Source organism: Mobula hypostoma, chromosome 5 (genome assembly GCF_963921235.1).
Source record: "Mobula hypostoma chromosome 5, sMobHyp1.1, whole genome shotgun sequence".
Taxonomy (NCBI): domain Eukaryota; kingdom Metazoa; phylum Chordata; class Chondrichthyes; order Myliobatiformes; family Myliobatidae; genus Mobula; species Mobula hypostoma.
This window is the reverse complement of record NC_086101.1, coordinates 182774098-182786479: the sequence shown is the minus strand read 5'-3', so window position 1 is coordinate 182786479 and position 12382 is coordinate 182774098. Positions and strand designations below refer to the sequence as shown.

The following is a 12382-nucleotide window of genomic DNA, read 5'->3' as shown; positions in this document are numbered from 1 at the left end:
CTTTTTTACGCTTGGTTCAATGTCGCCAATACTGAGCCCCTAAGGAGACCTGCCAATGCGACCTGCACCTTGGTCATCTCTGAGGCTGAAGTACACAAGTGTGTCCAGCAAGTGGGCAACTGCAAGGCTGCGGGACTGGATGGCATCCCAGGGTGGGCACTCAGGATGTGCATGACACAACAGGCAGGTGTGTTTGCAGACATTTTTAATCTCTCCCTCTCCCAGTGTAGAGTGCCCTCCTGCTTCAAAACATCTACCATTGTCCCTGTACCTAAAAAGACCAAGGTAACGTGTCTGAATGACTGGCGTCCTGCCATGCTCACCTCAATAATAAGCAAATGCTTTGAGAGGCTGGTCAAGGACGACATCTACAGCATGCTACCACCCACACTGAATGCCCTACAATTCACCTACAGATGATGCAATAGCCACAGCTCTACACACCATCCTTACACACCTGGAGAAGAGGAATACTTATGTGAGAATGCTGTTCTTGGACTACAGCTCAGCATTCAACACCATAATTCCCTCCAGGTTTGACAAGAAGCTCAGAGACCTCAGCCTGCCTTGTGCAGCTGGATCCTGGACTTCCTATCAGATCACCAGCAGGTGGTAACAGTAGGCTCCCTCACCTCTGCCCCTCTGACCCTCACACAGGAGCCCTCCAGGGCTGTGTTCTAAGCCCCCTCCTTTACTCTCTGCATGCCCATGACTGTGTTGCCACCCACAGCTCCAATCTGCAGATGATACTACATTGGCCTTATCTCTGAGGCAACCTACAGGGAAGAAGTGGTGTCAAGAAAATAACCTCTCCTTCAATGTTGAATAAACAAAGGAGCTGGTTGTGGACTACAGGAGGAATGGAGACAGGCTCACCCCTATTGATGTCAATGGTTCTGGAGTTGAGAGGGTGAATAGCTTTAAGTTCCTCAGTATACACATCACTGTGTACATACCGGCTGTGTGATGAAAAAAGCACAACAGCACCTCTTTCCCCTCAGATGGTTGAAGACGTTCGGCATGAGTCCCAAAATCCTAAGGAATTTCTACAGGGGCACAATTGAGAGCATCCTGACTGGCTGTATCACTGCCTGGTATGAGAACTGTACCTCCCTCAATCGCAGGACTTTGCAGAGAGTGGTGCAGACAGCACATCTGTAGATTTGGACTTCCCACTATTCAGGATATTTGCAGTGACAGGTGTGTAAAAGGGGCCCGAAGGATCACTGGGGATCTGAGTCACTCCAACCACAAAGTGTCCCAGCTGCTACCATCCGGGAAACGGTACCACAGCATTAAAGCCAGGACCAACAGGCTCCAGGACAGCTTCTTCCACCAGGCCATCAAACTGATTAATTCACACCAACACAATTGTATTTCAAGCTATGTTGACTGTTCTGTTATATATCTTACTGTACATATCATTTATTACAAATTGCTATAATTTGTACATTGCTCAGTCAGATGGAGACGTAACGTAAAGATTTTTACTCCTGAGGTATATGAAGGATGTAAGAAATAAAGTCATTTCAATACAATTCATTGAACAAACATACTTAGTTAAAAGTATGTGCAGAGCATACCTTCCCAAGGGCTATGTGCCCTGCTTACCTTAAACAAAGGGAGAGAATGTACCTCCCATACTTGCTCTATATACCCAGGATATTTGAAACTGGACACCAGACAGCTATCCAATGGGAAAAGCAGCTGCAGTTTCTAAACTAACCAATCACGACGAGGCAATTTTGGACAATCAGCATAAGGCACGACATCCCCGCCCACAGAACAATGTGTTTCACAACAGTGCTGCTCTCCTCTGATTTCCATAATCCCCACAGTAAATACAAAATGTAACCAGGTTTTACTGTAAAGCATAAGGAGAGATTGAATCTGCTGATATTATTTCTCCTGAACTTTAGGAGGCTTTAGAACAACTTTATACAAGCCTACAACATCATGAGGGCCATAGATAAGGTGGATAGTTACAGTCTTCTTCGTAGTGTAAGAAAGTCTACAAGTAGAGCAGATAGTTTTAAGATTACAAAAGGATTGGAGGGACGGATTGTTCACACGGAAGGTGGTGGATATAGAGAATAAACAGTCTTCTGGTCCTAGACTCTCCCATTATTTGAAACGTCCACTCGATCTGGACCTTTCAATACTCATTAGGCTTCAATGAGTTCCTCCTTCATTCTTCTAAACTCCAGTGTTTACAGGCGCAGGGCCATCAAATGCTCATCATACACTGAGGCAGGTTATTATTTACCTGCCTCAATGTACCTATGAGGCAGTTACAATAATAACATTTAAAAGACATTTGAACATTGATGGAAAACGTGGGCCCAAAGAAGGCAAGTGGCACTACCTCAGGAAGGCACCTTGGTGAGTATGCACGAGTTGGGCCAAAGGACCTCGCTGTGCTGTGCAGCTCTCTTGTTACACCAGGGATTTGAGCATAAAATCTAAAGTGCAAACAGAACATAAGAAATACAACCTCTTAATCCTGCTCTGGTATTCAATAAAACGTGGTCTCAGCATCAATTCCCCTCTCCTGTCAAAATCCCATAAATCTTTAAAGATCCACCTTATCCCTTATCTCAGCTTGGCAGTGCTACACCTCCACAACACAGTTATGCTGTCTTTCACGTGAAATAGTAGATCAATTGCACATATAATCTCTTGAGTGGATTTGGAAGATCCTATGACATTACTTAGGAGGCATTTTCACTTTTCCTGCATCCTTTGCAGTGTTTATCTTTCAACCAGAATGACAGAAGTAGCTTGTGTTATCACCATTACATTGGTGTTTCTAGGCACTTATAATGGACTAAGGCTACAATGTAACAAATTTGTAATTTAAAAAGTGCATCTAATTGGCTGTTCAGTGTTTGTGAAATTACATAAAAACATCTTTCCTTACATGCTGAGTAAAATCTCCTCTTCTATATCCCAACTTTGTATTTTTCTCTGGCTCAGAAGAGTGTTATTAAAGGGAATTTTCATTCTTCCTTTCTGGCTCAGTACTGACAATTTCATAAGAACTTGCAAGATGATTGAAGGATGAATTTGGCCAGTGGATTTGTGGCCTCCTGAAACTGACGTACGCATACAAAATAATCCCTATTAACTGAACACAATCCAAATCTACAATGCTGTAATCTCCTCTTTGCAGACCTTGGTTTCAGTCTGCCCATGAAAGGAATTAAACGAAGCTAGTCTGAAAATGGTACCACATTTATGTGGAAAGAGCCAGATCACAGCGGTCATGTTCAATACATCATTATAACATTCATCTCCCTTCCCAACCCCCACACAGTAATACATGGCTTAAATTAATGTTTTCAACAAATGATTGTTTTGTTAAAATGTATACAAATATAAGTATGAATCACAAGTAATTATAAAGATAAAGGGTATATTGGCCTTTATTGCTAGAGGATCTGAGTATGAGTGATTTAATGCAACTATGTAGAACCATGGTGAGACAAGAGCTGGAGCAAAGGCCACAATGTTTCCACGCCAAGAGGAGGATACACTTGTGACAGAGGGGGTGCAATTTCAGCTTTTATTTATTTATTGCCATACAGCGCGGAATAGACCTTTCCAGCCCTTCAAGTCACGCTGCTCAGCAATTCCCTGATTTAATCTGACCCTAATCGTGGCCAGGTGGTTAAGGCATTCATCTAGTGATCTGAAGGTCACTAGTTCAAGCCTTGGCTGAGGCAGCGTGTTGTGTCCTTGAGCAAGGCACTTAACCACACATTGCTCTGCGACGACACCGGTGCCAAGCTGTATGGGTCCTAATGCCCTTCCCTTGGACAACATCGGTGGCGTGGAGAGCGGAGGCTTGCAGCATGGGCAACTGCCGGTCTTCCATACAACCTTGCCCAGGCCTGAGCCCTGGAAACCTTCCAAGGTGCAAATCCATGGTCTCACGAGACTAACGGATGCCTATTTATTTAATTATGGGACAATTTACAATGACCAATTAACCTATCAACCAGTATGTCTGTGGATTGTGGGAGCAAACCGGAGCACCCGGAGGAAACCCACATGGTCAAGGGGAGAATGCAGAAATTCCTTACAGGCAGTTGCGGGAATTGAACCCAGATCACCTGTATTATAAAGCGCAGAGCTAAGCACTGCACTACCGTGCTGCCCCTTATTAATGCCCAGAATGACGGGCTTGTCCAGTGAGGAAAGAGGAAATAGGTTTACTCGATCATTTCTTAATTTTAAGAGAATGGAACAACATCTCAGTGAAATTTTAAAGTTCTTATTAGGCTTGACAGGGTGGATACAGAGATGATATTTCTAGCTGAGGTGCCTAGGACTAGAGGTTACAGTTCTGAAGTAAGGAATATTTCCACATTGGTTGCTTGTCAGTCTTTGTTTCTGTGTAGTTTTTCATTGATCCATTGTATTTCTCTGTTCTACTGTGAATACCTGGAAGAAAACAATCTCAGCACACGATGACAAATGGGTACTTTGATAATAAATTTGCTCTGAACTTTGAAATCAGCCATTCAGAACCAAGAGGAGAAGTTTCTTCACCTAGAGTAATCCTGCAGCTAAGATGGCTTTGGAGGTTCAGCAATCAGTCCTGTCAGGACACAGAGATTTTTGGAGATTAAAATAATTGCAGTACATAGGGATAGTGCAGGAAAGTAGGGTTGAGATAAAACATTAGCCATGACTTTGTTTGAAAATGTAATAAGCAGAAGATAGCTGAATGGTCTATTGGCCTAATCCTATAGGATCTGTCCAACCCCCTTCCCTAATCTCCCATAATTTTATAGTCCTCTAAAATCTCTGGCTGTTTGCTTGTTCATCCAGAAGTCCTACCTCCTCTGGTGTCCTTGTCCTTGGCTGCAGAGGCATCAGGTTCCAAAATTCCCTCTTTCAGACATCTCATTTGTTTGGTCTGGTGCATCAGCAGAACCTGCCAACCTTTCCCAAGTAGGTTTGCTGTTACAAAACCACAGCTGATACAAGTGGTTTTGCAAGAGCATGATGTTGGTGTTTTTTTCTCAAACAAGTCATTAATATGCAGTATGTAACAATCAACACGAATGCAGCATGAATTCCTGAGGGACATTACTGGTCACAGGCCATCAGTCAGAAAAAAAATCCTCTATTACCATTATCTAAAATAATATCTTAGGATTTCAATTTTAAAGTGTATAAACGTATACAGGCTATTCTCAGGTTTAAAAAAAACACCCAATTTACAGAAATATGAGACTGCCGATGCTGGAATCTGGAGCAACACCTAATCTGCTGGAAGAACTCAGCAGGTCAAGCAGTTTCGGTGGGAGGAAAGAAATGGTCAACATTTCTGGTTGAAACACTGCATTAGCACTGAGAGTGGAGGGGCAAGATGACAATGATTTCCACAGATTCACCAACCTCAGGCTAAAGAAACTGCTACTTATCTTTTTCTAAAGCACGTCCTTCTATTCTGAGGCTCTGCCCTCTGGTCCAAAATTCACCCACTTACTGACCAACACCTTATACAGCCTCAGCATTACATTCTTGCTTGTATATTCTAGTCCTCTCAAAATAAATGCTAACATTGTCTACTTGTCTACTGAGTCCTTATGGGTGGAGCTGAGAAACAGGAAAGGTATGGCCACATTAGTGGGATTGTATTACAGACCACCCAATAGTCAACGAGACTTGGAAGAGCAAATCTGCAGAGAGATAGCAGGAAACATAAAGTTGTGGTGGTAGGGGATTTTAATTTTCCATACATTGATTGGGACTCCCATACTGTTAGGGGTCTAGATGGTTTAGAGTTTGTAAAATGTGTTCAGGAAAGTTTTCTAAATCAATATATAGAGGGACCAACTAGAGGGGATGCAATATTGGATCTCCTGTTAGGAAATGAATTAGGGCAAGTGACAAAAGTATGTGTAGGGGAGCACTTTAGTTCCAGTGATCATAACACCATTAGTTTCAATTTGATCATGGACAAGGATAGATCTGGTCCTAGGGTTGAGGTTCTGAACTGGAAGAAGGCCAAATTTGAAGAAATGATGTGATTAGTAGGTGGGAAGCCTTCAAAGGGGAAATTTTGAGAGTGCAGAGTTTGTATGTTCCTGTCAGGATTAAAGGCAAATTGAATAGGAATAAGGAACCTTGGTTCTCAAGGGATATTGCAACTCTGATAAAGAAGATGAGGGAGTTGTATGAAATGTAAAGGAAACAGGGGGTAAATCAGGTGCTTGAGGAGTATAAGAAGTGCAAGAAGATACTTAAGAAAGAAATCAGGAGGGCTAAAAGAAGATATGAGGTTGCCTTGGCAGTCAAAGTGAAGGATAATCCAAAGAGCTTTTACAAGTATATTAAGAGCAAAAGGGTTGTAAGGGATAAAATTGGTCCTCTTGAAGATCAGAGTGGTTGGCTTTGTGCGGAACCAAAGGAAATGGGGGAGATCTTAAATAGGTTTTTTGCATCTGTATTTACTAAGGAAGCTGGCATGAAATCTGTGGAATTGAGGGAATCAAGTAGTGAGACCATGGAAACAGTACAGATTGAAAAGGAGGAGGTGCTTGCTGTCTTGAGGAAAATTAAAGTGGATAAATCCCCAGGACCTGACAGGGTGTTCCCTCAGACCTTGAAGGAGACTAGTGTTGAAATTGCGGGGGCCCTGGCAGAAATATTTAAAATGTCGCTGTCTACGGGTTGAGTGCCGGAGGATTGGAGAGTGGCTCATGTTGTTCTGTTGTTTAAAAAAGGATCGAAAAGTAATCCGGGAAATTATAGGCCAGTGAGTTTAACGTCAGTAGTAGGTAGGTTATTGGAGGGAGTACTAAGAGACAGAATCTACAAGCATTTGGATAGACAGGGGCTTATTAGGGAGAGTCAACATGGCTTTGTGCGTGGTAGGTCATGTTTGACCAATCTGTTGGAGTTTTTCGAGGAGGTTACCAGGAAAGTGGATGAAGGGAAGGCAGTGGATATTGTCTACGTGGACTTCAGTAAGGCCCTTGACAAGGTCCCGCATGGGAGGTTAGTTAGGAAAATTCAGTCGCTAGGTATACATGGAGAGGTGGTAAATTGGATTAGACATTGGCTCGATGGAAGAAGCCAGAGAGTGATGGTAGAGAATTGCTTCTCTGAGTGGAGGCCTGTGACTAGTGGTATGCCACAGGGATCAGTGCTGGGTCCATTGTTATTTGTCATCTATATCAATGATCTGGATGATAATGTGATAAATTGGATCAGCAAGTTTGCTGATGATACGAAGATTGGAGGTGTAGTAGACAGTGAGGAAGGTTTTCAGAGCCTGCAGAGGGACTTGGACCAGCTGGAAAAATGGGCTGAAAAATGGCAGATGGAGTTTAATACTGACAAGTGTGAGGTATTGCACGTAGGAAGGACAAACCAACGTAGAACATACAGGGTTAATGGTAAGGCACTGAGGAGTGCAGTGGAACAGAGGGATCTGGGAATACAGATACAAAATTCCCTAAAAGTGTCATCACAGGTAGATAGGGTCGTAAAGAGAGCTTTTGGTACATTGGCCTTCATTAATCGAAGTATTGAGTATAAGAGCTGGAATGTTATGATGAGGTTGTATAAGGCATTGGTGAGGCCGAATCTGAAGTATTGTGTTCAGTTTTGGTCACCAAATTACAGGAAGGATGTAAATAAGGTTGAAAGAGTGCAGAGAAGGTTTACAAGGATGTTGCCGGGACTTGAGAAACTCAGTTACAGAGAAAGGTTGAATAGGTTAGGACTTTATTCCCTGGAGCGTAGAAGAATGAGGGGAGATTTGGTAGAGGTATATAAAATTATGATGGGTATAGATAGAGTGAATGCAAGCAGGCTTTTTCCACTGAGGCAAGGGGAGAAAAAAACCAGAGGACATGGGTTAAGGGTGAGGGGGGAAAAGTTTAAAGGGAACATTAGTGGGGGGCTTCTTCACACAGAGAGTGGTGGGAGTATGGAATGAGCTGCCGGACGAGGTGGTAAATGCGGGTTCTTTTTTAATGTTTAAGAATGAATTCGACAGATACATGGATGGGAGGTGTATGGAGGGATATGGTCCGTGTGCAGGTCAGTGGGACTAGGCAGAAAATGGTTCGGCACAGCCAAGAAGGGCCAAAGGGCCTGTTTCTGTGCTGTAGTTTCTATGGTTCTATGGTTCTATTGTCTTTGCCTTCCTTGCTACTGACTCAACCAGTGCTGGATTATTTTTAGTAAAGGAGGTGAAAATGTGGGCCATTAAAAGGGGAGGAGGTGAATGACAGTTGGAACAATGTTGTAGGTGGGGTGGGTTGATGGGAGCCTGCGTGTGAAGCTGGTGGATGGTGGATGGAGGAAGAAACAGGGACAAAGATGGGTGAAGGAGAAACCCTGCGGTGGAGAAGGGAGGGTGGGTGGTTATGGGGACAAAAATAGAAGGACCAAAGGATCAGGTGTGGGGGGGGGGGTGGACAGGTGTTTTGTACCTAAAATTGGTAAACTCAATATTAATGTCACTGGGTTGTTGAATATAAGGAGTGCTTCTCCAGTTTGCATTGAGTTTCACCCTAGCCAAGGGTGGACAGGTCAATCTGGGAACAGGGAGGGGATTTGAAACGGTGAGTAACTGGGAGCTCAGAGTGGCATTGCAAACTGAGTGTAGACATTCTGCAATCACCAAATCTGTGCTTGGTCTTGCCAGTGTAGAGGAGGCAATATCAGGAGCACCAAATGCAATAGAAAAAGTTGGAGAAGTTGCCTCTCCTGGAAGAACTGTTTAGATTCCTGGGTGGTGGTGAAGGAGCAGATGTAAGGACAAGTGTGGAAAGGTGAAAAGGCCAGGGGTAAAGGAGAGATGTGTTGTAGACACCCCTACATAAGCTCCCACTATGTTACTAAATTTAACAAACTTCCACTCCTAGGAATGGCTGATCTAATTTCCTGTTTCTCTACATCTGTTCTTTTTTATTACCTAAGTGCTTTTGATGTCATTCATTACAATACTGTGGAGATATGGTTATCATATTGAGTGATCTCTGTGTATTTTCTGACCCAAGTCGATTTTGTCCATAAGATCTGTAAATACACCTACTGGTTACTTGGGAACACCTTTTAACCAGAAACTTCTTCCTATATATTTTAATCCATCCAAGTATTTATTCATAACTTGTATATATTTTTTACTTTTACATGGAGATACAGCACAGTAACAGGCCCTGCAGGCCCAAGGAGACTGTGTCGCCCTATTATATCCATGTGACGAATTAATGTACTAACCCGTATGTCTTTGAATGTGGGAGGAAACCAGAGCATCTGGAGGAAACCCACACAGTCACAGGGAGAGGTGCAAACTCCTTGTAGGAAGCGGTGAGAATTGTACCCAGGTTCCTAGCGCTGTAAAACGTTACGCTAACCACTACACTACCGTGCAGTCCTGACAAAGGATTGCAGTGGTTTGTAGATGCATATTACTGTAACTCTGTATTACATTGGCCTCGACAGCTCACTTTTCTCTGTCTTTTAATATTCCTTAGGATAAAACGCTTTATCACCCAGTGACCAATAGCTGCATGGACTGCAGCCTAGCTGACAAGAAGATTTTTATGAGCCGATGTAACCCCACAGTGCACACTCAGCAGTGGATTTTTCAACACGTCAATTTAACTGTTCTGGACAACTTCAACAGTAACTCCAGCTCCTAGGGATACCTTTGCTGTCGCAGAGGTTGTGCACATTTGGCGAGTCAGTCCTGTGGCTGGAACTGACAGCACCCAGATCGATTCGTTCAGGTGTCGAGTTTCGTAGGTACAGGGGTAGGGATGCGGGGAGGGCTAGGTGTGTGTGTGTGCGTACGTGTGCGTGTGCGTGAGTCTGTGTATGTGTGAGTGAGCGCAGGATGGGTTGGCGGGCCTCATTTCTCAGGATCGGTGGTAGCCGTAGCCGAAACCAAGAATGCAACTGACGCACTTTGGATGGAAAGGAAAAAAAAGAACCTCACCAGCTGTCAAGAGAATGTGGAAAGGCTCGCGAGGGCTCAGGAATGCCTTGCTGGTCAAGAGCGGACAGATTTTACCTGACTTAACGGAAAAGAGCTGGAATTCTGCAGATTCTCAGGTCAATCCTGCTCTGATGTATCTTTAAGTGGATGCTGATTGCACTTTTTGTTTTAGGGCAGCACACAGCTCGGCTGATCAGCAAACAGAGTGCATGGCTGATACCAGGTCGAACCTGTTCACTGGACCCTAACAACGAGCTGGCCAGTATCCAACAATTATACTGAGTTTTTTTTTAAAACCCTATTTGGGCTTTGTGAACAACTGTCTTTTCGTTTTTTTGTATGTATTAAATTCAAGAACAAATTTTGTGAGTCATTTATTAGCAAACTTTGGGCGACGGGAATTCTAGAAATTGTCTAATGCACATCATTTGCCACATAGCACAAAAAAATTGTTTGCCTTTCAGAGGACTGAAATATTTACTAGGTTTCTGAGAAACAACATTTTGCACTATTTTGTTCTAACTGAGATTTTATTAAAATGGAATATTGTGATATATATACCTGGCATAGCAATTCCCAGTGATCGCTGCACGTTATTTCTCAATAAATTTTCATAAATCATTTGGTTTCAATCCTGCCACTCATGTGGCCCAGCCAATACACTTTATACATGCCCAGCCACTTCAGGATGTAAAACAGAAAGGGAAATGTTGAATAAAATTCATGTTCTGAGACAATGGGTCAGAACCCACCACGTGAGAGGTGGAGGAAGCAGGGTGAGGTCAAGGGTAGGTGAGGCCACTTTTATGGTCTTTGCTCCACCTCTGGGTCTGTTTATGCCAGTGCTGTGACTTAACAGTGTGTATGCATTTGCACCATCACCTTACCAGCAATGCAGGCACACGTCATAACCCAGATGGGTATATTTGAAGCGGAGGTTGAGAGGTTCTAAGGGTGTTAAAGGTTAGGGGAGAAGGCAGGAGAATATGCTTGAGAGGGAAAATAAGTCAGCCATGCTCGAATAGCAGAGCAGACTCGATGAGCCAAATGGCCTAATTCTCGTGTTTTGTGTTCTTGTGATTCCGCCATCTGGAGGAGATGTGGACTTTTCTTCAAAAGCTTTATACAGCATACACTAATTCATTTTTTTAAATCTTAGAACTGTTGTGATTCAGAAGGAAGCTACTCTAGCCCATCATATCTAAGCCACTTCTTACCCATTAGTCCCATTCTCTGTTGCCCTTTCAAATGCCTATGTCATCCACTTCTGATTTATAAACACAAGAGGCTCTGGAAATGCTGGAATTCTTGAGCAACATATACAATATGCTGGAGGAACTCAGCAAGTCAGGCAGCATCTATGTTCAAGAATAAACAGTAGACATTTCAGGTTGATTCGTGATGAAGGGCTTCAGTCCAAAATGTTGACTGTTTATTCCCCTCCTTTGATGCTGCCCAACTTGCTGAGTTCCTCCAGCATTTTGTGTCTCTCTTTTGATTCATTCTCTTTCCACCACTCCAGATCACGACTGCGCTGAATAAGAACATTTTTTTCCATTACATTTGCCTTTCAACGTATTTTTTTAAATTGAGGATGTGCCTGGTAGGATGAATGAGGGAGTAGCACCAGGGTGTGCTATATTTGAATTTTCAAGAGGCCTTTGATAAAATCCTCCATAAAGAGATTACCATGCAAAATTAAAGCACAATTGTTTTGGGAGCAGTACACTGGCAGAGACTGAAAACTGGTTGACAGACTAGAGAGATCAAAGAAGAAGAATAAATACGTTGTTCTCTGTGGAAGGTGATGATGACTGGAGCACTAAAGGGATTAGTACTTGAGCCTCAGCTATTCAAAATATAAATCAATGATTTGGACGAAGGAACCAAACGTAATTTTAAATAAAAATCAGAGAACGAGAGATGATTTAGGCTGCAGATGCTAAAAACTGGAGCAACAAACAATCTGCTGAGAATCAGTCGGTCAAGCAGGAGCTGCTTCCTCCCACAGATTCTGCTTGACTCACTAAATTCCTCCACAGCTCCTTAAGCCAGGTAATTCTAGAGTTTCTCCATCTGCATATCTCAGTTTTAATTGACTGGCTCAGTCATTAAATAACTGGCTCAATATATTTTATCTCTATGCCCTTGTTTGTAATTCTCCCACCAGTGTAAACATCCTGACATCTCCCTTGTCATATCCTCTTCATTGTTCTGAACTTCAAAGGATACACACTCTGGAGGGATTATAACTCATCCTGCTCAAACATAAGCAACAAGGTGGGCTGAATTCTCAACAGATTACTAAAAACAATAACATTGTGAAAACAAAGATCACATTGTAGAGAACAACTGTGTGAAACAATTACAAACCACTTAAGATCTATCACATGGCGGTCATTTTGAGGAAGG

The 12382-nt window shown here is 42.9% G+C and overlaps 1 protein-coding gene across 4 annotated transcripts in view; it reads left to right on the top strand.

Moving 5' to 3' along the window:
• Positions 1 to 10312, top strand: part of galntl6 (polypeptide N-acetylgalactosaminyltransferase like 6) — a 1306113-nt gene extending 1295801 nt beyond the window's left edge. For all 4 annotated transcript variants that reach the window (XM_063047724.1, XM_063047723.1, XM_063047720.1 and 1 more), the window contains exon 13: positions 9507 to 10312. In XM_063047724.1, coding sequence (XP_062903794.1) covers positions 9507 to 9674 — 168 coding nt within the window. In that variant the 3' untranslated portion in view covers positions 9675 to 10312. The remainder of the gene's footprint in view (positions 1 to 9506) is intronic.
• The last annotated feature ends 2070 nt before the right edge of the window (positions 10313 to 12382 follow it).